At 36.4% G+C, this 27,551-nt stretch overlaps 1 protein-coding gene and 2 long non-coding RNA genes across 3 annotated transcripts; 1 reads left to right on the top strand and 2 right to left on the bottom strand.

The window, feature by feature from the left end:
* The first annotated feature begins 4,490 nt into the window (after positions 1-4,490).
* Positions 4,491-15,039, top strand: LOC133711563 (uncharacterized). The gene is made up of 13 exons (XM_062137668.1): positions 4,491-4,815; positions 4,909-5,088; positions 9,647-9,669; positions 9,803-9,859; positions 10,369-10,406; positions 11,316-11,433; positions 13,020-13,307; positions 13,408-13,685; positions 13,784-13,957; positions 14,063-14,170; positions 14,313-14,382; positions 14,493-14,591; positions 14,675-15,039. Exons 1-9 carry the CDS (start codon positions 4,491-4,493, stop codon positions 13,929-13,931), a joined length of 1,455 nt encoding a protein of 484 aa, XP_061993652.1. The 3' UTR covers positions 13,932-13,957; positions 14,063-14,170; positions 14,313-14,382; positions 14,493-14,591; positions 14,675-15,039.
* Positions 15,040-16,806: 1,767 nt separating this feature from the next.
* On the bottom strand, positions 16,807-19,155 carry LOC133710130 (uncharacterized). The gene is made up of 4 exons (XR_009846519.1): positions 19,086-19,155; positions 18,011-18,158; positions 17,360-17,624; positions 16,807-16,905 (listed from the first exon to the last, which is right to left on the bottom strand). It is a non-coding gene; the product is annotated as an uncharacterized LOC133710130 (long non-coding RNA).
* A 1,920-nt stretch (positions 19,156-21,075) lies between these two features.
* Positions 21,076-23,455, bottom strand: LOC133707944 (uncharacterized). The gene is made up of 4 exons (XR_009845437.1): positions 23,386-23,455; positions 22,280-22,427; positions 21,629-21,893; positions 21,076-21,174 (listed from the first exon to the last, which is right to left on the bottom strand). It is a non-coding gene; the product is annotated as an uncharacterized LOC133707944 (long non-coding RNA).
* Positions 23,456-27,551: the final 4,096 nt, after the last annotated feature.

Below are 27,551 nucleotides of genomic sequence, written 5' to 3'. Positions count from 1 at the left end.
AAACAATCACACATAAGCAACAATGAATCGCAATATAAGAATCTGAAAATTTCAATTAATCATAAAAATTCCAGAAATAACAATTCGTTCAAACACATATGTCAACTAGAACAAAACCAACGAAATACAAACAAAGGTTACAAAGGAGAATCGGATTACACCGTTGATGAAGATGATGTTGTGGTTCCTTGCAATTCGAAAGCAAACTCCAAGGTTGGTGATGGATGATGGATGCTCACGGCTTCTCTTCTTCTCCCTTGGCCTTGCTTGAACTCGTGGCTTGCTCTAGAGGATGGAGAAACTCACGGCTATGCTAGAGAGATTTTCTGAATTTTTTCTAAGTTGTAAAACGTCAAAACTTGGGAACCCTAGACGTTGAGAAAGGTTGAGTATATATAGGGAACGCATCCTTGCTCTCCAAGCCGTGTAATCCTCTCAAAGTTCTCACGGCAATTTTGATAACTCCACATAATTTTCCTCCAATGCTTGCTTGCCACATAAGCCCTATGATGTAGTCCAACCAATCACAAAATTCTCTAAAATATCTCCCTTGATTTTCTTGCCGAAATACTATGATAATATTCTGATTTTATCTCTTTAATTTCGGCCAAAATACCTTTAGGGAATTAAGGAATGTATCTAGACTTCTTTTGAGCTCTTCTTGGTCTCCACACATATTTTCTTTCCTTAAAAATCTCTAGAGAATATCTCTTTGCCGTCCAAAGCTAGGGTTTTACGTTGCCTCCCTTGTTTCTCTCTTCATTCTTCACGGCAAAACCTTCTAGGGTAAGTCTCCAATTATATTTCTTCCCATAAAAATAGCCCTAGAAAATCTCCAACGAAATCTTCTCTTATTTTCTGATTTTTTCTCACGGCACTTCCCTTATTTATCTCTTGGGATTTCACGGCATACTCTCTCTAGGTTTCTTCATTGCGTCACAAACCCTAATTGCATGGGCTTTGTGGGCCTTTGATCCATTTGCCGAAAATCCACTTCATTCTTGAGAGTTCTTGGGCCTTGTTGCTTCAACTTCAAGCCTTGTCACCTTCCAACGCCACAACACTTTATTTTTCCATTTCTTTTTCATAGTAACGTTGGAAACTTCATTGGTAAGCTTTCCTCCTTTTCGCAGGGTTTCCTGGTTGAAGCAGGAAAACTTCTTTTCTTCATTTCTGCTCATTTCTGTGATCCATTGTTCCTCATTTTTGCTCCCCTTGACGTTCGCAAGCTCCTCTTTCCATTTATGAGTTCATTTCCACTTTTTAGCTCCGAGGTCCTGAAAATAGAAACTAGTAAGAAAAATAGAAACTTTCCTAAAATGAAAAATGGCAACTTTCCTAAACTGAAAATGGGAAACTTTCTAAAAATGAAAAATAGAAACTACCGAAAATGGAAACTTACTAAAAATGATAAATAGAAACTACAAAAATAGAAACTTTGTACAAATAGGAACTTTCCCAATCGAAGAATGGAAACTTTCCTAAACAGAGTTTTACTAAGGAAATGACGCAAGAAATGTAAGGAAATGCAGTTAAAACGTCGCATTAAAATGCTCCTATCAAATTCCCCCACACTTAGCTTTTGCTAGTCCCTTAGCAAAATGACACTAAGACTCAACGAAAATTACAGACTCAAACAAATACAATGACTCTATTGCCCTTCAACTTTTTGTCTCAGCAATCTCTTACTTTCACATCACCAAGATTAGCACTCAACCAAGAATCAATGTTTAAGCATTCGAGAGTTAATTAAAACATATAATCCGCACATACACAAGTAGGACTTGGTTGTAACAATGGTGATGGTTTTTAGCTTAGCATGCTTCAGACAAGTATGATTCATATCCTCACATAGTATATCCACTCTTTCTTCTCTCAGATCATGGCAATGCTTAAAAGCTTATTCACTCATGTATATGTGAAAGATAAACAAAGTGTATCACATATAAAGAAACGAAAGCACATAAATATTCTTTTAAAGATCTCATGAAGGATATCAACTACTTGCACGAATGGACTGCCATAGGTTCAACTCTTGTAACTCATCTCCACATCAAAGGCTGTCCCATCTTAAGGATCAAGAAAGTCCTCTCAAAGGTTGTAATGGGGCTCAGGCTCAAGGTTTAAAGAAATGAAAGGTAAGGATTTATCAAAGTGTCCTAAAAACCTAGCAGAGCTCATGTAAATATGGAGACCTCAAGATATTCCACCAAGGCATTTCAAAAACGTCACTTCCCCATAGAGGTAACATAAAAGGGCCAAATATCTTCATGTTGGGCCCAATCTTCATTGTAAACTTCCCTTGAACTCTAGTGAAATGGACAAAGGCCAAATTTTTCTGTAGTGGGCCTTCAATTTAAAACAAACTCCAAAATCACTAAGTATGGGGGACTAAAATCCATAAACATATATTTTTCTTTCTTTTCTTTTGAGCCGTACACATTTTTCTTTTCTTTTCATTTTTCACGGCTTTCACATATTTTTTTTTTTTTTTGGACAAGTCTACCCCCACACTTGAACTTTCACCTCTTCTCAATCTTCATCCTTAGCACCAAACCCATGTAGTATGTCTCAAAAGATAGCTCCACTAAGTTCTTAGAACAAAGGGTAGGGTTGTAACTATACTAAGCTTCATGGTTAAGGATTTTAAGGGTGATGAACGAAAAGGCTTAATGTAGGCTCAAAGGGGCTTATCTAGGGGGGTCCCACGACGGGCACAAATGGGGACACAAGTTTATATGGCAATGGTGGTAATTCCTAGAGAACCTCTATCCCTTCCAGAATCAGGGCCATGTATTGATACCACGTCTCAACAAGCACAAGAGAGAATTCTAGCATTCTCTAGTCCATTAAACTTAATCTATGGCAAGCAGTCAATCAAGATGAAAGAATAATGAGATCATCAAAACATCGCCAAGAAATTAAGAATATATTTTTCATTTCACTCCAAGAAAAAGGGACATGGGCTCAATTATCTCACATGGGCTTTATGAATCACAACTCATCCTAACATGCTCATATTCTGTACCAAGGTTATGCAATCCATATCCACTACAAGGCACATACTTTTCATATATCTCAATTAACCAAAGAATACCATGTTAAAATCATCTCAATGTTGTGATCCTCTTTTAGTCATGATTTCAGAGATATAGAATCATCCTAGACAGTTGAAAGGCATCCTATGATTCAATAAAAACAAAAGCAAAGAAATTTTTTTATTTTTCTGACATTTTCCGATTTTTTTGTATTTTTCCATATATATGACTCAAAATAAAAGACTCAAATATAAATCCCTTCCCCCACACTTAAATATTGCATTGTCCTCAATGTAAGCAAGAATAAGCATGCAATGAAACACTTAAGCATATAGGGATGAAATTTACGAAAATAACTACTAAAACAAAGGGAAAGAAAAAAAAAAAAAAAGAGAAGTAAAAGGGGAAGAGAAAGCAAAATCTGCGTTGACGACTCCTCCACAGCTACTTCTGAATTGGGTTGCCTCCCAAGCAGCGCTTAATTTTAACGTCTTTTCAGCCTAGACGTGGTCTCCTCCTCTCCTCAATTGGTTGGACCTTCAGAGCCTCCCTTTGGATTTGGAATTGTGTTGCTCGGAAGCTTACCAGTTTCATGAATCTTGGTCATGAAGTCCACCACTTGGCCCATTTGCCTTTTTAGGTCAGCAATGTCCTTGGTGTGGGCCTGTTGTCCTTGAATCAAAGCCTGAGTGGAACTAGTCAATGCCTGAGTGGAATTAGTCAATGCCTCTATCGTCTTATCATAATGGGACATTGAATTCCCTGAGTTCTGTTGAGGAGGCATGTAAGGCCTTTGAAAGGATTGTCCTTGAGGACGTTGGAAACTCCCACCAAGAGGATTCTGAACGTTCTCATTGTTGGTCCACTTGAAGTTGGGGTGGTCCCTCCATCCAGGGTTGTAGGTATTTGAATAGGGGTCATTCCTAGGACGTTGAGGTCCTCCCTGATATCCTCCTTGATTCCCTTGGTATCCTCCTATGGCGTTCACAGCTTCCCATCCACCATTCTCACTAAGTTGAGGACATTGATCAGTCACATGCCCTAGAGCACACCCCACAAGCAGAGGGTCCTCCATGGCCTTGAGTGCTCGCCACCTTGTTCACAAGAAGGGTGAGCTTGTTCAATTGATCCGCAATAGCAGGACTAGTGCTCACCTCATTTACCCTACGAGTGGTTTGTCTCGCACCCTCATACTGTTGAGTATTTAAGGCACGATTAGCAATCAGTTCCTTCCCAACCGCAGGTTGCTTATCCACAAAAGCTCCTCCAGCTGCAGCATCAAGCATTTGCCTTTCCAAAGGTAGGAGTCCTTCGTAAAAACATGTGAGTAGGGTCTCATCCTTCATCTGATGTTGAGGACATTGTGCAAGTAAGGAATTGAACCTCTCATAGTAGGCAGAATAGGACTCATCATGGGCTTGCTCTATTCCACTAAGCTTCTTCCTGAGTGTGATGACCTTAGAAGCTGGGAAGTACTTTTCCAAGAAAGCCTTCCTCATTGTTTCCCATGAAGTGATGCGTCCAGCAAGAAGCTCATATAGCCAATCTTTGGCTCTGTCAGCTAAGGAGAATGGAAATGCTCTCATCTTAAGAAGGTTTTCATCTGCTCCTTGTGGTTGCATGTTTGCACACACAGACTGGAATTCTCTGATGTGCTTGTTAGCATCCTCCATATTAAGGCCATGGAACATAGGGAGCTTGTGCAACAGTCCACTCTTTAGCTCAAACTCTGCTTGTCTTCCTGCTGCAGGGGCAGGGTATATGATGCCTGAAGGAGGTCCTCCTTCGACTGTTGCTGTGGAGAGTTCCCTAATAGATGCCATCCTCTCTTCCTTGTCTTCTTCAGGTGGTGGTGAAAGTGGTGGTTCAGGTGGTGGTGAAGGTGAGAGGGGTGGTGTGATTTGTGGTGATGGTAAGTTAGGTAAAATCAAAGGTGAAGGTGAAAGTGGTGGAGATGGAGTTGGTGTAGGTGATGTGGATTCCTCTGAAGGATTTAAGACTCTCTTCCCTTGCTCGTTGAATGTGTACGGCTTGAATTGCAAGGAAGAAGGTCTTCTGTATTCAAGTTGTGGAGGATTCTTCAAACGAGCAAGTCTTTCCTCAATCTCTCGTGCACTAGGGATTTTAGAAGGCTCGGTCATTCATGGATATCCTGAACAACATTAAGAATTACACAAGTTAGTAAATTACAAATACAAGAAATACAAGTTAATACTTTATACAAGAAAACGTCACTATTCACAAGTCCACCTATTCATGACCAAAATTCATTTTTTTTTTTTTTTTTTTTTTTTTTTAACTTTACAAGTATAATTAGAAGTAAAATGTACAGAACTTTCACACAATTCACAAATATACAATTAAAGAGAAACGTAAAAAGTTTGTACAAGTAAGAAAAGTATAAACAAAACAAAACAATTTACATGTGAAGGGTATGTACAAGTGTCTTTTTTTTTTTTTAGAAGTTATAAACAAAGTTAAGAACTCAATTGATTCCAAGTTGTAAGTCGAGCCTAATAGAAACCATTATTATTGGTGAGCTACGATATAGGGATAGTCGCCTAGACATAAGTCTCTTTCCGTGGTTTCAGAAGGCCAGATAGCCAGATTAAGAGGTAAGTGAGAGGGAGGACTCATTTTGGTGATACTACGGAGGCTACTCCCTCATTGAGGTTTACGCCCCTATTGGCTACTTCCACATTGTGGTTTACGCACAGTCTATAGTATCTCTGAGATCCAATTTGAACCCATCACCCAGGGTCTCAACCTAAGACACCATCTGTATGCCCCTTACTCAGTTTGGAAAGTACTCATGTGTTAGACTGTTCTCCAAATGCTAATAAAGGCCGCCCTCAACCTCATAAGACCTTAGAAAGGTACGAATGAAGGGTTAAGGCCAATATTAACAAAAGGGCCCTTGTCTACTCATACGATTTTACATACTCACAACAATTAAATAATTAACAACATTCATAATTCAATTTTCATTGTATTTCCTTTCTTTTCTTCTTTACAAGTATAATTAGACAAACACAACACTTTCACACAACACACAAGTACAAAACGTCACTATTCACAATTTTTTTTTTTTTTTTTTTTTTTTTTTTCTTTTTCTTTCTTTTATTTACAATTACTTTCAACACTTAGGTACGGGAACAGGGAATCTCAGTGTGCAATGGGCTGAAACAGCTACCATTCCAAGATTATGTTTAATCCAATATACCTTAAATGTCACAACATTGTTTTACATTTTCTTTTGTCATAAATATTATTGATATCAAATTCAATTCCAAGCGGTAAATCAAGTGGACGTGCGGCCCAAGTATATTCGCCTAGACACAAAGTCCCTCCTACATCCGTTGGGCAACCTTACTGAGATGGCCAGGTAGGGGAGGGCGAACACAAGAGGTAGGATCCATTTTGGCATAGGCTACTCCCTCATTGAGGTTTACGCCCATTTGTAGCACTTCTGGATCCAGAACCCGTTATGAACGTTGTCCCCTTCCTAGACACCATCTCACATAGGATATTCTTACTAGGATGTAAAAGGTCCTAAGTGTGTTAGACAGTTCAATGAATGTTAATAAAGGCCGCCCTCAACCTTAAGGGACCTGAACTAGGTACCAATAAGGGGTTTAGGCCAATATTAATAAACACGACTTCACCTATTCCTTCTTTAATTTACAACTCACAATTAAACTCGTGTTCAATAATATAAATAACATCCTAAGTAATTAATTAACTAAGTTTCGAAAATTATAAACAAGTGTTTTTTTTTTTTTTTTTTTTTTTTTTTTTACGATAACAATAAACAAACAACATATTAATCACAATATGACAAATGATTTTCAATCCCCGGCAACGGCGCTAAAAATTGATACGCTTTGAGCAAGCGCATAATTTAACCCTGAAATATCGTTAGTAGTATAAGCAAATAGGGATCGTTCTATTCCGGGGATTGAGGGTACACCTGTCAATGTAGGACAATATAAACAATTAAAATTAAAACAAAGTATAGTATTCACAAAAACAAAACAAAGTATATACATATTTACGAAAAGGGGGGATTTTGGATTTTGATTTCGAAAATTAAACTAAGTTAAGAAAGCAATTAAAACACAAAAACATAAAACACGAATGGAATGAAAGAACAAAGATCAAACCCGAAACATATGATTAAAATCGAATTAGACTCTCATATTGTTCATCAAAGTCATGCAAAAGGAGTTGATCATGTGAAACGTTAAAAGCAAACAATTTCCCATATTTTACTTTTCAATGCTAATTAATCTAAGTGAAAGCACAAAGACTAATCCTATCAAACATGCATTCAAGCCCTAGAAAGCTAGTCAATCATACATGGTTAACGCATTAAACACCTAGAAAGGCTATCAACTCAAGTGTGCAACTTAGTATGGAAAAGTCCACCTAATTGCAATTCTCTTTGATTAATTCCGATTTTTGCACAAAACCTTTACTACTTTTCGATTCAAGAACACAAAACCAAAAAGTTGATTCATGTTCTTAAATTCGTAGCACCATTCATACAAGAACCCTAAAAGTTTCGAACCCTTTAAGATTAAAATATAAAAGATATCTATAAAGCAAATTTAATCAAACAATCACACATAAGCAACAATGAATCGCAATATAAGAATCTGAAAATTTCAATTAATCATAAAAATTCCAGAAATAACAATTCGTTCAAACACATATGTCAACTAGAACAAAACCAACGAAATACAAACAAAGGTTACAAAGGAGAATCGGATTACACCGTGGATGAAGATGATGTTGTGGTTCCTTGCAATTCGAAAGCAAACTCCAAGGTTGGTGATGGATGATGGATGCTCACGGCTTCTCTTCTTCTCCCTTGGCCTTGCTTGAACTCGTGGCTTGCTCTAGAGGATGGAGAAACTCACGGCTATGCTAGAGAGATTTTCTGATTTTTTTCTAAGTTGTAAAACGTCAAAACTTGGGAACCCTAGACGTTGAGAAAGGTTGAGTATATATAGGGAACGCATCCTTGCTCTCCAAGCCGTGTAATCCTCTCAAAGTTCTCACGGCAATTTTGATAACTCCACATAATTTTCCTCCAATGCTTGCTTGCCACATAAGCCCTATGATGTAGTCCAACCAATCACAAAATTCTCTAAAATATCTCCCTTGATTTTCTTGCCGAAATACTATGATAATATTCTGATTTTATCTCTTTAATTTCGGCCAAAATACCTTTAGGGAATTAAGGAATGTATCTAGACTTCTTTTGAGCTTTTCTTGGTCTCCACACATATTTTCTTTCCTTAAAAATCTCTAGAGAATATCTCTTTGCCGTCCAAAGCTAGGGTTTTACGTTGCCTCCCTTGTTTCTCTCTTCATTCTTCACGGCAAAACCTTCTAGGGTAAGTCTCCAATTATATTTCTTCCCATAAAAATAGCCCTAGAAAATCTCCAACGAAATCTTCTCTTATTTTCTGATTTTTTCTCACGGCACTTCCCTTATTTATCTCTTGGGATTTCACGGCATACTCTCTCTAGGTTTCTTCATTGCGTCACAAACCCTAATTGCATGGGCTTTGTGGGCCTTTGATCCATTTGCCGAAAATCCACTTCATTCTTGAGAGTTCTTGGGCCTTGTTGCTTCAACTTCAAGCCTTGTCACCTTCCAACGCCACAACACTTTATTTTTCCATTTCTTTTTCATAGTAACGTTGGAAACTTCATTGGTAAGCTTTCCTCCTTTTCGCAGGGTTTCCTGGTTGAAGCAGGAAAACTTCTTTTCTTCATTTCTGCTCATTTATGTGATCCATTGTTCCTCATTTTTGCTCCCCTTGACGTTCGCAAGCTCCTCTTTCCATTTATGAGTTCATTTCCACTTTTTAGCTCCGAGGTCCTGAAAATAGAAACTAGTAAGAAAAATAGAAACTTTCCTAAAATGAAAAATGGCAACTTTCCTAAACTGAAAATGGGAAACTTTCTAAAAATGAAAAATAGAAACTACCGAAAATGGAAACTTACTAAAAATGATAAATAGAAACTACCGAAAATAGAAACTTTGTACAAATAGGAACTTTCCCAATCGAAGAATGGAAACTTTCCTAAACAGAGTTTTACTAAGGAAATGACGCAAGAAATGTAAGGAAATGCAGTTAAAACGTCGCATTAAAATGCTCCTATCAATTGTATACCAGAGATTGGGAAAGTTGAAAATGAATACGGCATTTGCGGCTTTAAATTCCTCAAAGCCTAAACCCACTATGCCAATAACTCAATCATACAACAGACATCAGACGACAGAAAGGTAATTTTCTGTTGTCCCAAATTTTCAGACAACAGACAAACCTAACTCTGTTGTTTGAATACCCATCGAAACACAGTTTTTTCATTTGAGTAAATGGGTGACATTCAGACAACACTTTAATGTTGTTACTTGAAAATAGAGATGTACCTATACTTTCATTCCTCTGAAGGCTCTTATTGAAACAACATTTTTGTGTTGTTGGTTGAAGGTAGAGAATTTCATTCCTCTGAAGCCTAAAAGCTTGACTTATTCAAACAACAGTGATAAGAAAATTCTGTTGTCTGAATGAGTTGGACTGAAATTTTAGAAATCTCCCTCCCAATCGATAAGGTATTTCCCTCTAAAAATTGGTCAAAACCCTAGTTGAGTCAAAGAGTGGTAAGCATCAGACAACGTAATTGTGTGGTCTGATTACATGTGGGAGTCAACTCATTTAACTTCTGTTTTTTATTTTTTGTCTAAGGCAAAATTGCCTTCTGCCTTTCATTTGTGTAAGCCCGACCTCATTCACGTCTCTCAAGTCTGCCTTTTTCTCTCAAGTTTCTCAGCTCAACTGATCTCAAACTGGGCATCTCTCAAGTCTCTATTGAAACTGCGGCCAGCGACCACAGGGCATCCACGACCGATTATCGGACCCTAATCTCAAATTCAGCAGCAGATCGAGGTGCATTTGTAGAAAACGCTAATTTCAGTAGCGGCGGTGCACTTGAAGAAAACCATGATAGCCCATCTAACAATCGTCCGTGAAGAACCCATTGAAGGAAGTAGAGGACGAGTTGATCTAGAGGAAGGTCCGACAGATCCTAGATCCAAAATTTGGGGGATTAATTTGAAGAAGAAGAAGAAGAAATTGGGGCCGATTTTCCAAAAGGCTTGAAGTTGAAATCGAAGTTGATCGACGCGTAAGTACTCTTTCATCGTCACTCCGTATTTTCTTAAACATCAACGTCATCCTTCGTTTTGGGGTTTTTGCAGGGTTGCAAAGTTTGGTGCCTTGGTGGGAAATGTGGACGTGCACCCGTCTGCTAGTTGTTCATTCACTACGGCCTCAGATTCTTCTGCTCAAGGTAAGATAGTGCTCAGACTTCTTCTGGGTTTTTGAGTCATCTTTGATTATGATTATTGGTTTGCCAAATTTTCACGGAAAGTTTGTTTCTTTTTGGAATCGGGATTTTGGGTTTTACCGGGTTGGATGAGTTTTTGATGGTAGCTGCGTCTTTGTATTATTTTTCAGATTGATGATTAGTTTTCAAATTTCAATTATCTTCCCTGTGATGGTATTATGATGTTCGGCAATATATAGATTGATTGTGAAGCTATACATTCTCACCTTGCATATATTTGAATTTGAATATTAATTCCAAGAGGTGGGCTGATCATGATCTAGATAAATCAACACCTTTGTAAACATTCACAGTAGCCGACAAGAAAAGAAGCTTGATGAGGTGCCGACATAGAAAAGCAAAAAAAAAGAAGAAAAGCTTGGCGGTGGTTTTCTAATCAAGTTTGAAAGTTTGGTGATGATATGCTCCCTAAGGAATCAATTCCCACTAAGTTTTCGTAATCTGTATGTGTCATATATAGGCAGTTAGTTATTCCATTCTAATGAGAAAATGTTTGATTCACCATTGCATTCCAACCTCTTTTATGCCACCGCTGTGGACGATTTGTAGAAGCCAACTTTCTGCATAGTGGTAGGCATCAAGACCCATTCTTTTATTCTCCTACTGTGGTAAGTATATGGGACTCATAGGCATCTTGTCATTGTTACTAGGTTTCAACATTCCCCATATTTTTTCATGATCAAATGCTAAGGTCGTGTAACTACCAATGTTTTCTTGCATGTTCAAATTAGCAGCTCTGGCAACTCACTGTTAAATATCAATGTGAAGAATAAAGTGAACAATTGCATTGTCTTTGTAGTTATAATCTAATCAAATAAAGGCACTTAAGTGATCAGATCGAATCTTTTGTAGGTATAATGGTGCAGAAGGCCTCCACACGAAAGTGACCGAGTTTGTCAGGGACAAAGACTGTGTTGTATGTGGCCCAGGTGTGCTTATTGAGCTGGACACCTCAGTTACTTTGCGAAAGGTATTTTCAGTTTCCTATGGTTTTATTGGATTTCTGTGAATCATGAATAGTAAGTGAAGAAAGTTCTTGATTAAGAGTACTTATTGGTACAGATAAAGTCTTCTATAAATGATGCTAGAGTCCGTGTTGTAGTGTTCCTAAGATCAATTGAAGTGTTTGCTTGTCTAATCCTTGTTTAATTGAACTTGTGTATCAACAGTTCATTGAGCTACTTGAAGAACACCCTAAATTGCTGTGGCTTATTCTCAAAAAAAAAAAAAAAAAAAAAAAAAAAAAAAAAAATTAAGGGTATAAGACAAAATGGCAAGGTGGAGTGCAGTAATACCAAAAGCTTTGAAATAATTATCAAAAGCTTTGAATTCATGCAAGAATTTTGGCGTGGCTGGGACTTTGTTATTTGTCTAAGTGATCAATATCTCCTTCAATGTGGCATTATGATTTGTTTAGCTGCATTTAGTTTCATGCTTAATGGAATGGTCTCATTTTCATTGCAAATGGAGTCCACCATAGTTTCTGAAAGGCCTTGATCAAAGCTAAGAGAAGCAACACAGACAGAAAGCTTAAAATCATAATTCTAGTTATCATCATCTAGTAAGCAAGTTGACTTGAAATTTTTTTCGTTCTTGACTTGTTCCCCTTTATAAATAATTGACTCAGCTATCAATACTAAAGTACTGTCTGCAAGAATTACCAATTAACAGCTGGAACTTTAAGTTGTTTCTATGGAAGGCAGAGTCGGATAGTTTTCACAATCTTCTCCCAGTTTTACCTTCAGTAGTTCATGTCCGTCTCCTAATATATTCCTTTTTCACAACTACTTGGCATTATTTTTCAGAAAAGCTCTATCTTTGTTATATTTAGTATTTCTTACATACCTCAGGTTCTGTAATCACCATTTGAGTCGAATGACCATGCCACTGAAAAATTCTTCCCTATTGTAAAATGTTTATAGAATTTGCTGTGTAACAACATTTTAATGTATGCTTGTTTGTGTTTATTGTGAGCTAGAATCTAGGTATAAACATTTCTGGTGGCCCCAATTATCTGTAGCCATTATAGCTAGAATCTAGGTATAAATCCTTTTGCTGGCCCCATTATGATCAGGCTCTGCTATATGTTGTATAGCAAACTAATAATCTTGGATTTGCATGAATTGTGTTGTTCATGTTCCTATCTTTGGTCTCGAGGAGATTCTAGCTATAATTATTTTTGTTTGAAATCTGTTGGCTCTTTAGCGTATTGGACAGAAAATTGTAGTGTGTCACTTTCTTGCTTGGAGTGTGTACCCCCAGTAAACTTGATCTGTGAGTTTTGTGAAAATTTGACAGAAATGAAGTGAGAAGCTGGTTTCCACTTTAATTGCTTTATTGTGCATATTTGCTGCATAGCTGGACTGCTGAATCAATTTGCAACATTCTGATCATTTAGAAATTACAGAAATTTAACTAGAATTATGAAAAACAAACAGCTTACTATACCCTACTTTACTTGATGATGTCGTTACACTTAGATTTGAGACATTCATATACATTAAAGAAGTCTCAACCTGAAATGTGAATGATTAAAACTGGTTTTTGGTGAATTAGGTACAGTCAAGAAATGTCAAGTCAGAGTTTAAACTCGCAATAGGTTCTGTGGACAACATAGTTGCTTTTGGAACCGTTGTTGAAGTTGATGTCGAGGCCACACAGCAGACTATCCATGGTGTACCATTGGGAGAAAAAAATGCACGCGTCTCAGTCACTGAAGCGGTTGTTGCTAATGCTTTGCTACCATTTCCTATCAAAGATGAGATTGTGAGAGTTGCCGATGCGATTGGCACATGTGTTGCTTGGCCTAGAAGCTTGGTTATACCCCCTGAAGTTGTTGACAAGGTAATATCTTTTGCTTCTATTTACCATAATTTAGACTCTTTGTTTTAAAGTTGATCATGATGACCTTCACAACATGCCATGTTATTGTTTACAAAACTAGGAGCAAGAAAACCGTAAAATTGTGAAAAAGAAAAGGAGGGAAATGTATGAAGATTTTGATCATGATGACCTTGACAACCTGCCCCCCAAACTGCCATTACCACTAAAGGAGCTGTGCCACTGGGCCAATATATTCTTGAAGAATGGGGTCACCATCCACACCACTTTGGGCGAGGAAATTTTTGGCCGCCCAAGAAAGGTAGCTATCTTTAGAAGAGATGTGTATGCCTTGACGCACATGAAGGAGATATCTAACAACACCATTGTGATGTATATGAGGTTTGTAAATAAAATAAATCTGTTAATTTTATTAGGTTGTATGCTTTCAGATTCAATCTTGTAAAGGATTTGATTATTTTTGTCTTATCTTTTTGTAGCTGCCTTTACCAAAAGTTGCAGAAATTTAAGATGCTGCACATGATTGCCTTCATAGACCCTGCTCAGGCAGGTGCGCTTGGGTGTGGGAATCCAACAGAAATGGCTCGTTCTCTGTCAGCTTGTTATGCAAAAGGGAAGTCGGGTTAGATTTTTTTGGTGCCCTATAACTCAGGGTATGAAATCTTCATGTTGTACCTTTATGTTTATATATATATATATATATAATATGTTGCATACAGTAGTTTGTTTTGGTACTAAGTATATCAGTTTGATGTTAGTTGTCATTGGATGTTAACGGTTGTGAACCCCGCTGAAGAAGTTGTGCATTTCATGGATCCATTGAAGAGACGACTTATCACCGGTGAATGGAAAACTATTGTGGACAAGTAAGTAATATTAACCTTCAGTTTCGTAACAGTTCTAAAATTGTTGTTTTACTAACATTTTTACTGGAAATGTCAAGTGCTTTGATATTTTTTAAGTTCTTCTATTTTCTGAAACTTTATTGTCGTCATCATGAATTTGCAGCTCAATCAAACTATACAATGCGCAAAAAACTAAGAAAGGCAGAAAAATAGTTACATGGAAAAATTGTGCGGTATGTTCTGAATTTGGTTAAATGCATGTGCAATTTCATTTAACTTAGAAACTGCTTAATGGTCATTCCACAACTTTTTGGCTGGTACTTGACATTTTTATATGTTGCAGGGCATTCCGGAGCAGCAAGGTGATAAAACCTGTGGGTTTTGGATTATGCATTACATGAAGGACATAGTGGAGGACAAGAACCAAGAGTGGAGTGTTAAGGTAATATATGTTAATGTATTTCAGTTCTTCAAAATGGCTTACATTCCAACTAATATTAACTTTCATATTTTCTATTGTTGCAGTGGGACAGAAAGGGAAGCAACATGTACACACAAAATGATATTGATAAGGTTCGGGCCGAGTGGGCACAATATGTTGCCCAATTTCAAGAAAGCTAGTGCCTAACTCTTATATATATCTGCTTTTGGACATGCATCACCTATATAACCCAGATTAGGAAGCTATAGGTACTAGTTTTTTGCTTTACATGCTCGATACTGTGATGTTTGTTGCGTTGCCTTTATCGATCGTGTCTTTTGTTTCATGGATGGGGTTGTATTGAACTGATGCATAGCAGGTTGTGTAATATACTGAATGATTTGCCAGTTTTATGAAATGGCATTTTCTGGATTTCCAGATTACCTAATGAACAATAATTGTGTCGTCTGAACAACCATCCAACAACCCACTCAAAGCCAAAAGTGTGTTGTTGGATCAAACAGAAAACAATAGAAATGGGAAAATTCTATTGTTGTATACTAACTCAGACGACAAAAAGTTGTAGTTTCAATATCACTATGTAGATAGATATATGAGAAATTATGTTGTCCATTCAATTAAACAACAACAGGACTAGGAAAATTCATGTGATCTTAGTTGCTTAATATCAACACAATTATATGGCTCTAATTGATATCAGACGACAGATAATTGTGGTTCAAAGGTACATACAACCACAAATAATATGGTTCTAATTGATATCAGACGACAAATAATTGTCGTTCAAAGATACGTACAACCACAAATAATTGTCTGTGAAATAGCTATTAAACGATAGAAGATAAAGATTGCTGATGTCTATTTATATATAAGATAGCACATTTCTGTTGTCTGAAATATTCATAACACACACTTGTACATGTGAGGAATCAATCAGACAACAGAAGACCAAAAACATGTCTGTCGTCTGAGTGCAATCAAACGACAGAGTTTATCTGTCGTCTGATTGCATAAGAGACGGCAGCGCCTCAGACGACAGAAAATCATGCAATCAGACGACAGATATGATCTGTCGTCTAATTAACTTTTTGGCATAGTGACCCAAACATCAAAATTTACCTATTTCTTTTAATTTCAAAATTTTCTCACAAAAATCCACCCAAATCAGTTCCTTCTCCAGCCATAGGTTTCCATGAATCCATGATTGTTTGACATTCATGATTTGTGTGTTATGTTATTGCTGCTTAGTCTTATGACTTGATAGTGACATGGAATGCCCAGTCAACTTAGATTGCTGACGTGACTAATAGGGACTCATTTTGGTGATGTGCCGTTTTACAATTGGACGAGTGGGCCCAACCACCTTGCCCGACAAAAATAAAAACTCACCAATACACCCTCAGGGTTTGTGCCCAACCACTTAAGCTAGGCAACAATAATTATTAACATTTTAATATTACAAGTAATAAAATAACCAATCATATTCTGCAGATTGTATACCAGAGATTGGGAAAGTTGAAAATGAATACGGCATTTGCGGCTTTAAATTCCTCAAAGCCTAAACCCAAACATCAAAATTTACCTATTTCTTTTCAATTTCAAAATTTTCTCACAAAAATCCACCCAAATCAGTTCCTTCTCCAGCCATAGGTTTCCATGAATCCATGATTGTTTGACATTCATGATTTGTGTGTTATGTTATTGCTGCTTAGTCTTATCTGCAATGTTGGATATCACTACTTTCTTCCCTTGTTCTCTTCTCCTTCTTTCTCTTTCTTTTTTTATTTTTTTTGTTTTTTTATTTTTTTATAACAGCAAACTGAATATGGGGGTTTTGTTGAGAGACTGAAGACAAATTTTACAATATGAAAATTTAAGTGTTGGCTGTCTTAAGAAGGAGAATGATAATCTATCACATAAAAGGAGATAAAGGCAGGACACAAAACAAAAATCAGTTAGAAGAACAATTCAAAAATATAAAGTTTCAAAGAGAGAGTTGTTATCAGAAGGAGATATGCCAAAATTGATACTGCAATAACAACTATAAATTACAAACTTCATAAGTCAATAGGCCAACTTAATTGAAACACAGTTCTTTGAAATAAGAGAGATTGAATTAAAGAAATTTAATCACCTTAATCAAAACAGCCTCAGCAACTATAAACCATTCTAACATGGAATTTCAATTCCACACTCACCTAATCACATGTCTTATTGGCTCCTGTTTCTCAAGAATACCATCTGGCCAAGATGTACTTGCTGCATGTGGCTCATCTGGACCTACGGTTGCATATGGAATATGCAGATCCTTCACCTAAAAATTATATGGATCGGTATAAGTCAGGAAATGTCTTGAAGCATGACTAATAGTACAGTAGAATGTTTCCCATTGACATGCATCAATAAAAGTAAAGTAATAATAAAAATTGTAGAAATACAAGGCATTCAGTATTCCCATTAGACTATAGCAAAACTGTCCAAAGAAGTCACTTCCAATCAACCTACTACATTTGTGTGAAAGAAGAAAAGCCACAAGGAAAAAACACGTGTATATGTCCGTTCTGTGCAAGTTCAAAGAAAAAACACACATCGTGAAAGAATATTTTTTAGGTCAAGCAGCAGGCTACATTTCAAAGAACTGCAACAATTCTGGGATGAACATTTCTATGGCCCAGAAGGAGAGAAATTAAAGCCAATCCATGTCAAACAGTACAAAAAGATGTTGGATGTGAAATTTCAACAGAAGTAAATTTGGGGTGCCCACTTACAAAAGCCTTCTCAAGTTTACGGTTGGATAAACAGAAAGAAGTTCTGTCAGGAAAGGCACTTGGTGTGGACGTCCTGAGGCGAAGACAACTTCTACTTTGCCATGAAGAGCTTCTGCTTTGGCAAAAAGAGCTAGAAATGCCGTTATACTTTCGTGGAAAAGGTGCTCCAGTCAAAGGCTCTCCAAATATGGAGATTCATTGTTCCCAACTATTCCTCTTCTTTCTTGGTAAAATTGATTTACCCGGACCAACTTGAAGCAGACGTCTTTCATCCCCAAGAAAATGCCCAGAAACATGAAATTTGTCAGTCATATCCAATGCTGCTAATAATAGTCTATTAACAAATTAACCGATTAACATTTTCAGGTCAACACAAATCGATTATTGGACTTGTTAAATAGGTTGTGAGCTATATTCAAGTCAACACAACACAGCAGGAATATGAAATGATTTGATTTGTATTATGTATGAGTTTAGTTTTGTTCATGTTTTAATCAATTCTGTTTTCTCATAAAAAAATAAAAATAGTTATCTATAGCTGAAAATATCTTTTAGTATACATAATTACTTGTCTAGTTAGTCAGTGCTAACCAAATTAGCAAGGAGCAAAATAATCCATTAGGATGAAACTTGAAGAATAGAATAATATACCTGGTCTGAGAAGAAAATAAGGGTAGACGAGGGCCAATAATAGAAACCACAGAATTCTTCGCCCGCCTTTTTGAATAACCATCATCTCTGCATATTGTCGGACCAATTTGGGGAATGCTTCCCACCAGAGAACTTATAGCCGCCATTGCTGTCCACAGATATGTAATCCAACATCAAACATTAGACCTAAAGATCTTGCTACTTTAACAGATAGGGATAGAATATTTCATAGTCTTCAGAAAAAATAAATAAATAAAAAAGTAATGAAAGATATCTATTTAATTTCCAATATTGAAAAAGAAAATATGAAATAAAAATCATGTACTTTATTATAACTTATGATAAATAGTATTTTTATTAGTTTTCCAATTTTCCCCCAATGTGCTGTCATTTGAACTTTTGGCTAAATAATTGCAACTGAATCATAACTAAAACCGTAAGTCGCTACAACAAAAAGAGGGACAAAAAGATTAATATATCGGAAGTACAAATCTAGCAGGGTTTTTGATGATGACTAACTCTAAGCCATAAAGCCTTTCAACCCAAGCAACATGTTCAGTTCAGAATAGAATATAAAGTAATTTAGTACTAAGCCGAACCTCTGTAAAAATAGCCACAACTCAAAATGACCGAAAGAAGTTAAAATCGGATACGGGATATCACAATATCCCCTCCTTACAAAAAGAATTTCACAATAGTCCTCAGACAATTGTTGTTTGAGGCTGGCAATGGCATCACAAGGTTCTGGGTGGTGCTGGCTTCAGGGTTTCAGCATTAAAATACTTAGCAATGAAGAACTGAGCAATCAGGAATATTGGAATAAGCTAATCCAACATAGAGTCATCAACTGACTCCTGAATTTGTTATCCTAAACTCAAAACATCAAAAGATGAACTAAAGATTACACAAATTAACAATAGAACAACAGATTAAAGAAACAAACAGAAGAGACGCCCAGAAGGCCAAGAACCAACGCATCATCTACTCACAAACATTCATCAAACAGCGTTTAACCCTAAAATTTTCCCCAATCTGTATCCAATTGAAGAAGAAGAGAATTGAAAAAGATACTTACGCTTTAAGGAGTATCGAAGATGGGCGAACTTTGGGTGTGGAGATTGGCCGAAAGAAGAGGAAGAAGAAGAAGAGTCGCTAGCTTTAGCCTTTAGGTGGATATGGTTACACTAACGACCCCTTTCACTCATAATTTCTTTTCTTTTTTTTTCTAGGTTTTTTGTTTTTTCAAAAGCCGACCCAGCCCGCTGTGTACATCCGTCACTACCCTTTAAGGCCATAATAGCACGACACAAACCCTATATTCACATATGTGACGGGGATCCCTTACATTAAATTAAAACAGATTCTTTGGTTTCTAAGAAGGAAACTTAGATAGTGTAATACATGGGAATAGGACTAAATTTAGTTTCCTCCTTGAGGTTTGGGATCCCCTACATTAAAACAGATTCTTTGGTTTTTAAATATACCCAGAAAATATCCTAACACACCCAGCCTTATAATATTGTGTGAAAATAGATATTGCTGCTTAATTCGAAGTTCTGATCTCGTGCAGGTTGAAGCAAACATTAGATATGGGCCTTTCTTCTCTGATGCTGGAGTCAAACGCTCAGGCGGTTGTCTTTGCATTGAATGAAGAGGAGAGAAGCGCGCAAACCAATGTCAGACGTTACTTAGGCAATGCTGACCGGCACTTCAACCACTGAAATAGCAGCAATTTCTTTTTTAAATTCTCAATGTTGCCGAAAGCAGCTAGGCCGTTTTCCTATCTCTAAAGGGGCTTACCCATAAAGGGGGTAAGCTTAACTTTGGAGTTCTAATGAGATCCGGTACATTATTGCTGGTATGATCGCACTCCATTTTAAAACATATTATGTTCACGTGCAATTGCAACTTTTTTATTTATTTAGAAGAATGAAGGAATTGCATTTATAAGCAATTTAGATTGTTCCAATTATCCAATAGATGGAGGTTTAGGTCAAATACACCCATAAACTTTCTGATTTGATCAGTTTAGTCCAACCGTTAGCTAATCCGTCAATTTTAACTGTTAAGTGCTGACGTGACACAAATAAGACCCACTTTTTATGACTTGATAGTGACATGGAATGCCCAGTCAACTTAGATTGCTGACGTGACTAATAGGGACTCATTTTGGTGATGTGCCGTTTTACAATTGGAGGAGTGGGCCCAACCACCTTGCCCGACAAAAATAAAAACTCACCAATACACCCTCAGGGTTTGTGCCCAACCACTTAAGCTAGGCAACAATAATTATTAACATTTTAATATTACAAGTAATAAAATAACCAATCATATTCTGCAGATTGTATACCAGAGATTGGGAAAGTTGAAAATGAATACGGCATTTGCGGCTTTAAATTCCTCAAAGCCTAAACCCAAACATCAAAATTTACCTATTTCTTTTCAATTTCAAAATTTTCTCACAAAAATCCACCCAAATCAGTTCCTTCTCCAGCCATAGGTTTCCATGAATCCATGATTGTTTGACATTCATGATTTGTGTGTTATGTTATTGCTGCTTAGTCTTATCTGCAATGTTGGATATCACTACTTTCTTCCCTTGTTCTCTTCTCCTTCTTTCTCTTTCTTTTTTTATTTTTTTTGTTTTTTTATTTTTTTATAACAGCAAACTGAATATGGGGGTTTTGTTGAGAGACTGAAGACAAATTTTACAATATGAAAATTTAAGTGTTGGCTGTCTTAAGAAGGAGAATGATAATCTATCACATAAAAGGAGATAAAGGCAGGACACAAAACAAAAATCAGTTAGAAGAACAATTCAAAAATATAAAGTTTCAAAGAGAGAGTTGTTATCAGAAGGAGATATGCCAAAATTGATACTGCAATAACAACTATAAATTACAAACTTCATAAGTCAATAGGCCAACTTAATTGAAACACAGTTCTTTGAAATAAGAGAGATTGAATTAAAGAAATTTAATCACCTTAATCAAAACAGCCTCAGCAACTATAAACCATTCTAACATGGAATTTCAATTCCACACTCACCTAATCACATGTCTTATTGGCTCCTGTTTCTCAAGAATACCATCTGGCCAAGATGTACTTGCTGCATGTGGCTCATCTGGACCTACGGTTGCATATGGAATATGCAGATCCTTCACCTAAAAATTATATGGATCGGTATAAGTCAGGAAATGTCTTGAAGCATGACTAATAGTACAGTAGAATGTTTCCCATTGACATGCATCAATAAAAGTAAAGTAATAATAAAAATTGTAGAAATACAAGGCATTCAGTATTCCCATTAGACTATAGCAAAACTGTCCAAAGAAGTCACTTCCAATCAACCTACTACATTTGTGTGAAAGAAGAAAAGCCACAAGGAAAAAACACGTGTATATGTCCGTTCTGTGCAAGTTCAAAGAAAAAACACACATCGTGAAAGAATATTTTTTAGGTCAAGCAGCAGGCTACATTTCAAAGAACTGCAACAATTCTGGGATGAACATTTCTATGGCCCAGAAGGAGAGAAATTAAAGCCAATCCATGTCAAACAGTACAAAAAGATGTTGGATGTGAAATTTCAACAGAAGTAAATTTGGGGTGCCCACTTACAAAAGCCTTCTCAAGTTTACGGTTGGATAAACAGAAAGAAGTTCTGTCAGGAAAGGCACTTGGTGTGGACGTCCTGAGGCGAAGACAACTTCTACTTTGCCATGAAGAGCTTCTGCTTTGGCAAAAAGAGCTAGAAATGCCGTTATACTTTCGTGGAAAAGGTGCTCCAGTCAAAGGCTCTCCAAATATGGAGATTCATTGTTCCCAACTATTCCTCTTCTTTCTTGGTAAAATTGATTTACCCGGACCAACTTGAAGCAGACGTCTTTCATCCCCAAGAAAATGCCCAGAAACATGAAATTTGTCAGTCATATCCAATGCTGCTAATAATAGTCTATTAACAAATTAACCGATTAACATTTTCAGGTCAACACAAATCGATTATTGGACTTGTTAAATAGGTTGTGAGCTATATTCAAGTCAACACAACACAACAGGAATATGAAATGATTTGATTTGTATTATGTATGAGTTTAGTTTTGTTCATGTTTTAATCAATTCTGTTTTCTCATAAAAAAATAAAAATAGTTATCTATAGCTGAAAATATCTTTTAGTATACATAATTACTAGTCTAGTTAGTCAGTGCTAACCAAATTAGCAAGGAGCAAAATAATCCATTAGGATGAAACTTGAAGAATAGAATAATATACCTGGTCTGAGAAGAAAATAAGGGTAGACGAGGGCCAATAATAGAAACCACAGAATTCTTCGCCCGCCTTTTTGAATAACCATCATCTCTGCATATTGTCTGACCAATTTGGGGAATGCTTCCCACCAGAGAACTTATAGCCGCCATTGCTGTCCACAGATATGTAATCCAACATCAAACATTAGACCTAAAGATCTTGCTACTTTAACAGATAGGGATAGAATATTTCATAGTCTTCAGAAAAAATAAATAAATAAAAAAGTAATGAAAGATATCTATTTTCCAATATTGAAAAATAAAATATGAAAGAAAAATCATGTACTTTATTATAACTTATGATAAATAGTATTTTTATTAGTTTTCCAATTTTCCCCCAATGTGCTGTCATTTGAACTTTTGGCTAAATAATTGCAACTGAATCATAACTAAAACCGTAAGTCGCTACAACAAAAAGAGGGACAAAAAGATTAATATATCGGAAGTACAAATCTAGCAGGGTTTTTGATGATGACTAACTCTAAGCCATAAAGCCTTTCAACCCAAGCAACATGTTCAGTTCAGAATAGAATATAAAGTAATTTAGTACTAAGCCGACCTCTGTAAAAATAGCCACAACTGAACCATATTTTTGTTTAAATCGGATAGCCACAACTCAAAATAACCGAAAGAAGTTAAAATCGGATACGGGATATCACAATATCCCCTCCTTACAAAAAGAATTTCACAATAGTCCTCAGACAATTGTTGTTTGAGGCTGGCAATGGCATCACAAGGTTCTAGGTGGTGCTGGCTTCAGGGTTTCAGCATTAAAATACTTAGCAATGAAGAACTGAGCAATCAGGAATATTGGAATAAGCTAATCCAACATAGAGTCATCAACTGACTCCTGAATTTGTTATCCTAAACTCAAAACATCAAAAGATGAACTAAAGATTACACAAATTAACAATAGAACAACAGATTAAAGAAACAAACAGAAGAGACGCCCAGAAGGCCAAGAACCAACGCATCATCTACTCACAAACATTCATCAAACAGCGTTTAACCCTAAAATTTTCCCCAATCTGTATCCAATTGAAGAAGAAGAGAATTGAAAAAGATACTTACGCTTTAAGGAGTATCGAAGATGGGCGAACTTTGGGTGTGGAGATTGGCCGGAAGAAGAGGAAGAAGAAGAAGAAGAAGAGTCGCTAGCTTTAGCCTTTAGGTGGATATGGTTACACTAACGACCCCTTTCACTCATAATTTCTTTTCTTTTTTTTTCTAGGTTTTTTGTTTTTTCAAAAGCCGACCCAGCCCGCTGTGTACATCCGTCACTACCCTTTAAGGCCATAATAGCACGACACAAACCCTATATTCACATATGTGACGGGGATCCCTTACATTAAATTAAAACAGATTCTTTGGTTTCTAAGAAGGAAACTTAGATAGTGTAATACATGGGAATAGGACTAAATTTAGTTTCCTCCTTGAGGTTTGGGATCCCCTACATTAAAACAGATTCTTTGGTTTTTAAATATACCCAGAAAATATCCTAACACACCCAGCCTTATAATATTGTGTGAAAATAGATATTGGTGCTTAATTCGAAGTTCTGATCTCGTGCAGGTTGAAGCAAACATTAGATATGGGCCTTTCTTCTCTGATGCTGGAGTCAAACGCTCAGGCGGTTGTCTTTGCATTGAATGAAGAGGAGAGAAGCGCGCAAACCAATGTCAGACGTTACTTAGGCAATGCTGACCGGCACTTCAACCACTGAAATAGCAGCAATTTCTTTTTTAAATTCTCAATGTTGCCGAAAGTAGCTAGGCCGTTTTCCTATCTCTAAAGGGGCTTACCCATAAAGGGGGTAAGCTTAACTTTGGAGTTCTAATGAGATCCGGTACATTATTGCTGGTATGATCGCACTCAATTTTAAAACATATTATGTTCACGTGCAATTGCAACTTTTTTATTTATTTAGAAGAATGAAGGAATTGCATTTATAAGCAATTTAGATAGTTCCAATTATCCAATAGATGGAGGTTTAGGTCAAATACACCCATAAACTTTCTGATTTGATCAGTTTAGTCCAACCGTTAGCTAATCCGTCAATTTTAACTGTTAAGTGCTGACGTGACACAAATAAGACCCACTTTTTATGACTTGATAGTGACATGGAATGCCCAGTCAACTTAGATTGCTGACGTGACTAATAGGGACTCATTTTGGTGATGTGCCGTTTTACAATTGGACGAGTGGGCCCAACCACCTTGCCCGACAAAAATAAAAACTCACCAATACACCCTCAGGGTTTGTGCCCAACCACTTAAGCTAGGCAACAATAATTATTAACATTTTAATATTACAAGTAATAAAATAACCAATCATATTCTGCAGATTGTATACCAGAGATTGGGAAAGTTGAAAATGAATACGGCATTTGCGGCTTTAAATTCCTCAAAGCCTAAACCCAAACATCAAAATTTACCTATTTCTTTTCAATTTCAAAATTTTCTCACAAAAATCCACCCAAATCAGTTCCTTCTCCAGCCATAGGTTTCCATGAATCCATGATTGTTTGACATTCATGATTTGTGTGTTATGTTATTGCTGCTTAGTCTTATCTGCAATGTTGGATATCACTACTTTCTTCCCTTGTTCTCTTCTCCTTCTTTCTCTTTCTTTTTTTATTTTTTTTGTTTTTTTATTTTTTTATAACAGCAAACTGAATATGGGGGTTTTGTTGAGAGACTGAAGACAAATTTTACAATATGAAAATTTAAGTGTTGGCTGTCTTAAGAAGGAGAATGATAATCTATCACATTAAAGGAGATAAAGGCAGGACACAGAACAAAAATCAGTTAGAAGAACAATTCAAAAATATGAAGTTTCAAAGAGAGAGTTGTTATCAGAAGGAGATATGCCAAAATTGAAACTGCAATAACAACTATAAATTACAAACTTCATAAGTCAATAGGCCAACTTAATTGAAACACAGTTCTTTGAAATAAGAGAGATTGAATTAAAGAAATTTAATCACCTTAATCAAAACAGCCTCAGCAACTATAAACCATTCTAACATGGAATTTCAATTCCACACTCACCTAATCACATGTCTTATTGTACTTGGAACGACTTATACCCAGAACCAAAGCAAACTTTAAACTCAACAACCTGCTAAATAGAACTAAATAAACCCAGAATACTGAGATATGGAAAAGCCAAAAAGACAGGAACTTGTTAAAGGAATCCTAATTAGTAACAAACTTTAATTGAAATAAATTGGACAACAATTCAAATGAAAAATAAGAATATCCGCAATTGGAAAACTGACCTAAACTTGGGTTCATTATTCGGCAGCAAAAGGCCAACATGATAATGTATGCTTTTTCTAAGTTTGGCTTTATATACGTTGTATTGAAACCAAGATAATTCAAAGCATAGAGAAACTGAGAAAAAGTAAATGGAAACCATTAGTAGCTATGCTCAAGTAGCATGCCATCAAACCGCCCAAAAACTACTGCATGCATAGCATATATAATACCTTAGCAATGAGATCGCTCAATTTCTATTGCAGTCGACCACCGCCACCGCTGCTACCCACTCCGACCATTCCTTTGGCTCCATTGACCCGATCATCCGACTGCAACATTAATATGCTTCTCCATTGTGTCTCTCCTCCGCCATCGCAAAACCCGCTCAGCCTGTGGCCAAACTTGGGTGCGCCCTGATGAGGGTGTTCCAGTTCAGTTCCAATTCATAGTGCCATTCACAATTAAACAAACAAACAGAAAGAAGCCTCTTGTTTGAAGTACAAAGATGATTAGCACAGCACTTCAATTAAACCCAAACTTGATTAGCGAGCATCGTTATACAACTTGATTAAACCCAAACTTGATTACTCATTAGCTCAACAATTGCTGCGTTATACTTTAATTAAACTCATTGACCTTAATAAGTATTGAAATCAATTAAACCCACAACAATTGCACAACAGAAAGAAGACCCACTGATCGATCTTGATAAGTTTTGAAATCAATCAAACCCACTTACCCACATCAATTAAACATTTAAACCCACATCACATTTAACCCACATCAATTAAACAATAAATTGCAGATTTGCAGAACAAGGAGACGGAGAGAATGGGGAGTGTGACAGATGTGGATTGTAAAATGGGGAGTGTGAATTCACTTCCCTAGAGAAAAAAAATGTGTGTGTGTTTATATATACGAACTAATGTATCCTTAGAATCTAATGTAGCACCTATATTTATTCTATTTTCTTACATACATACATATCTATATCTTATATAATTAAGCCAATTCTCAGGGAGAATGGTTAAATTTTTGAACTACCTATTTTACCCATAGTTCATTAAAACTCTAAAATATATAACCTAACATATAAAGGATATGTTGGTAATTGAAAATATTGGAAACGAAAAAAAAAAAAGGAGAAAAAAAATAAGTATAACCTAACGTGGGAGATGGGAGTCAGGGAGTGGGATAACATTGTCAAAAAAAGGAGTACAATTTAGCTACCGTACAATATTGGGGAGAGGGGTCCAGTCAGCTAAACACACAAAATTCTGTATAAGTGTACAATTTCTTTTTGTTAATTTGCTGTGTTGTCATGTTGCTTAGGGGACTCTGAACCCCTTCATGCATATAAGTGGTTCCACCGTTGTGAAGTATATAAATGAGGATTACTGTAGCCTGGCTTAGTACCTGTTCTAATTCACATTTAGGTGTTAACATTGATAATCCTAGTTTATATCACATTGAATGTGGTTGGATAATGACAAAAATTGTTTAGAAATAGGAGTTTCAAACATAAATATGTTTGAAATCACATAATCGCTCAATATTAGCTATATACTAAAACTGCTAAATACTTTTTCCGCCTAATTAACGATAATGGATCAACCTGAGCCGAAACGAGAGAACACGTATTTGCTATTTATTTTTTTTAATTTTTACGAACCTGCCATTAGGAATGCTGAAACTCCATCTACCCATGTATGTAAATTAATTCATCAAAATTTCGTTTCTTCCATGATAAAATGATATTATATTACATTTTAAGAGAATATATTATCCCGATCACGGTTCGATACACATCATAGTTGGTGGGGGGACATCTAGTTTATATTAGTATGACGTTATTTAGAGTCTGTCATTGTCATTCCATAAATTAACTATTTTATGAGCTTTAGTCGATGTCAAACGAAGATGTCCAACTACAATATCTTTGGACTTATTAAAATGACAACAAAGAAGTGGAATTAA

The sequence above is a fragment of the Rosa rugosa genome, chromosome 5, assembly GCF_958449725.1.
Source record: "Rosa rugosa chromosome 5, drRosRugo1.1, whole genome shotgun sequence".
NCBI classification, from domain to species: domain Eukaryota; kingdom Viridiplantae; phylum Streptophyta; class Magnoliopsida; order Rosales; family Rosaceae; genus Rosa; species Rosa rugosa.
This window is presented reverse-complemented; position numbering and strand designations above follow the sequence as displayed.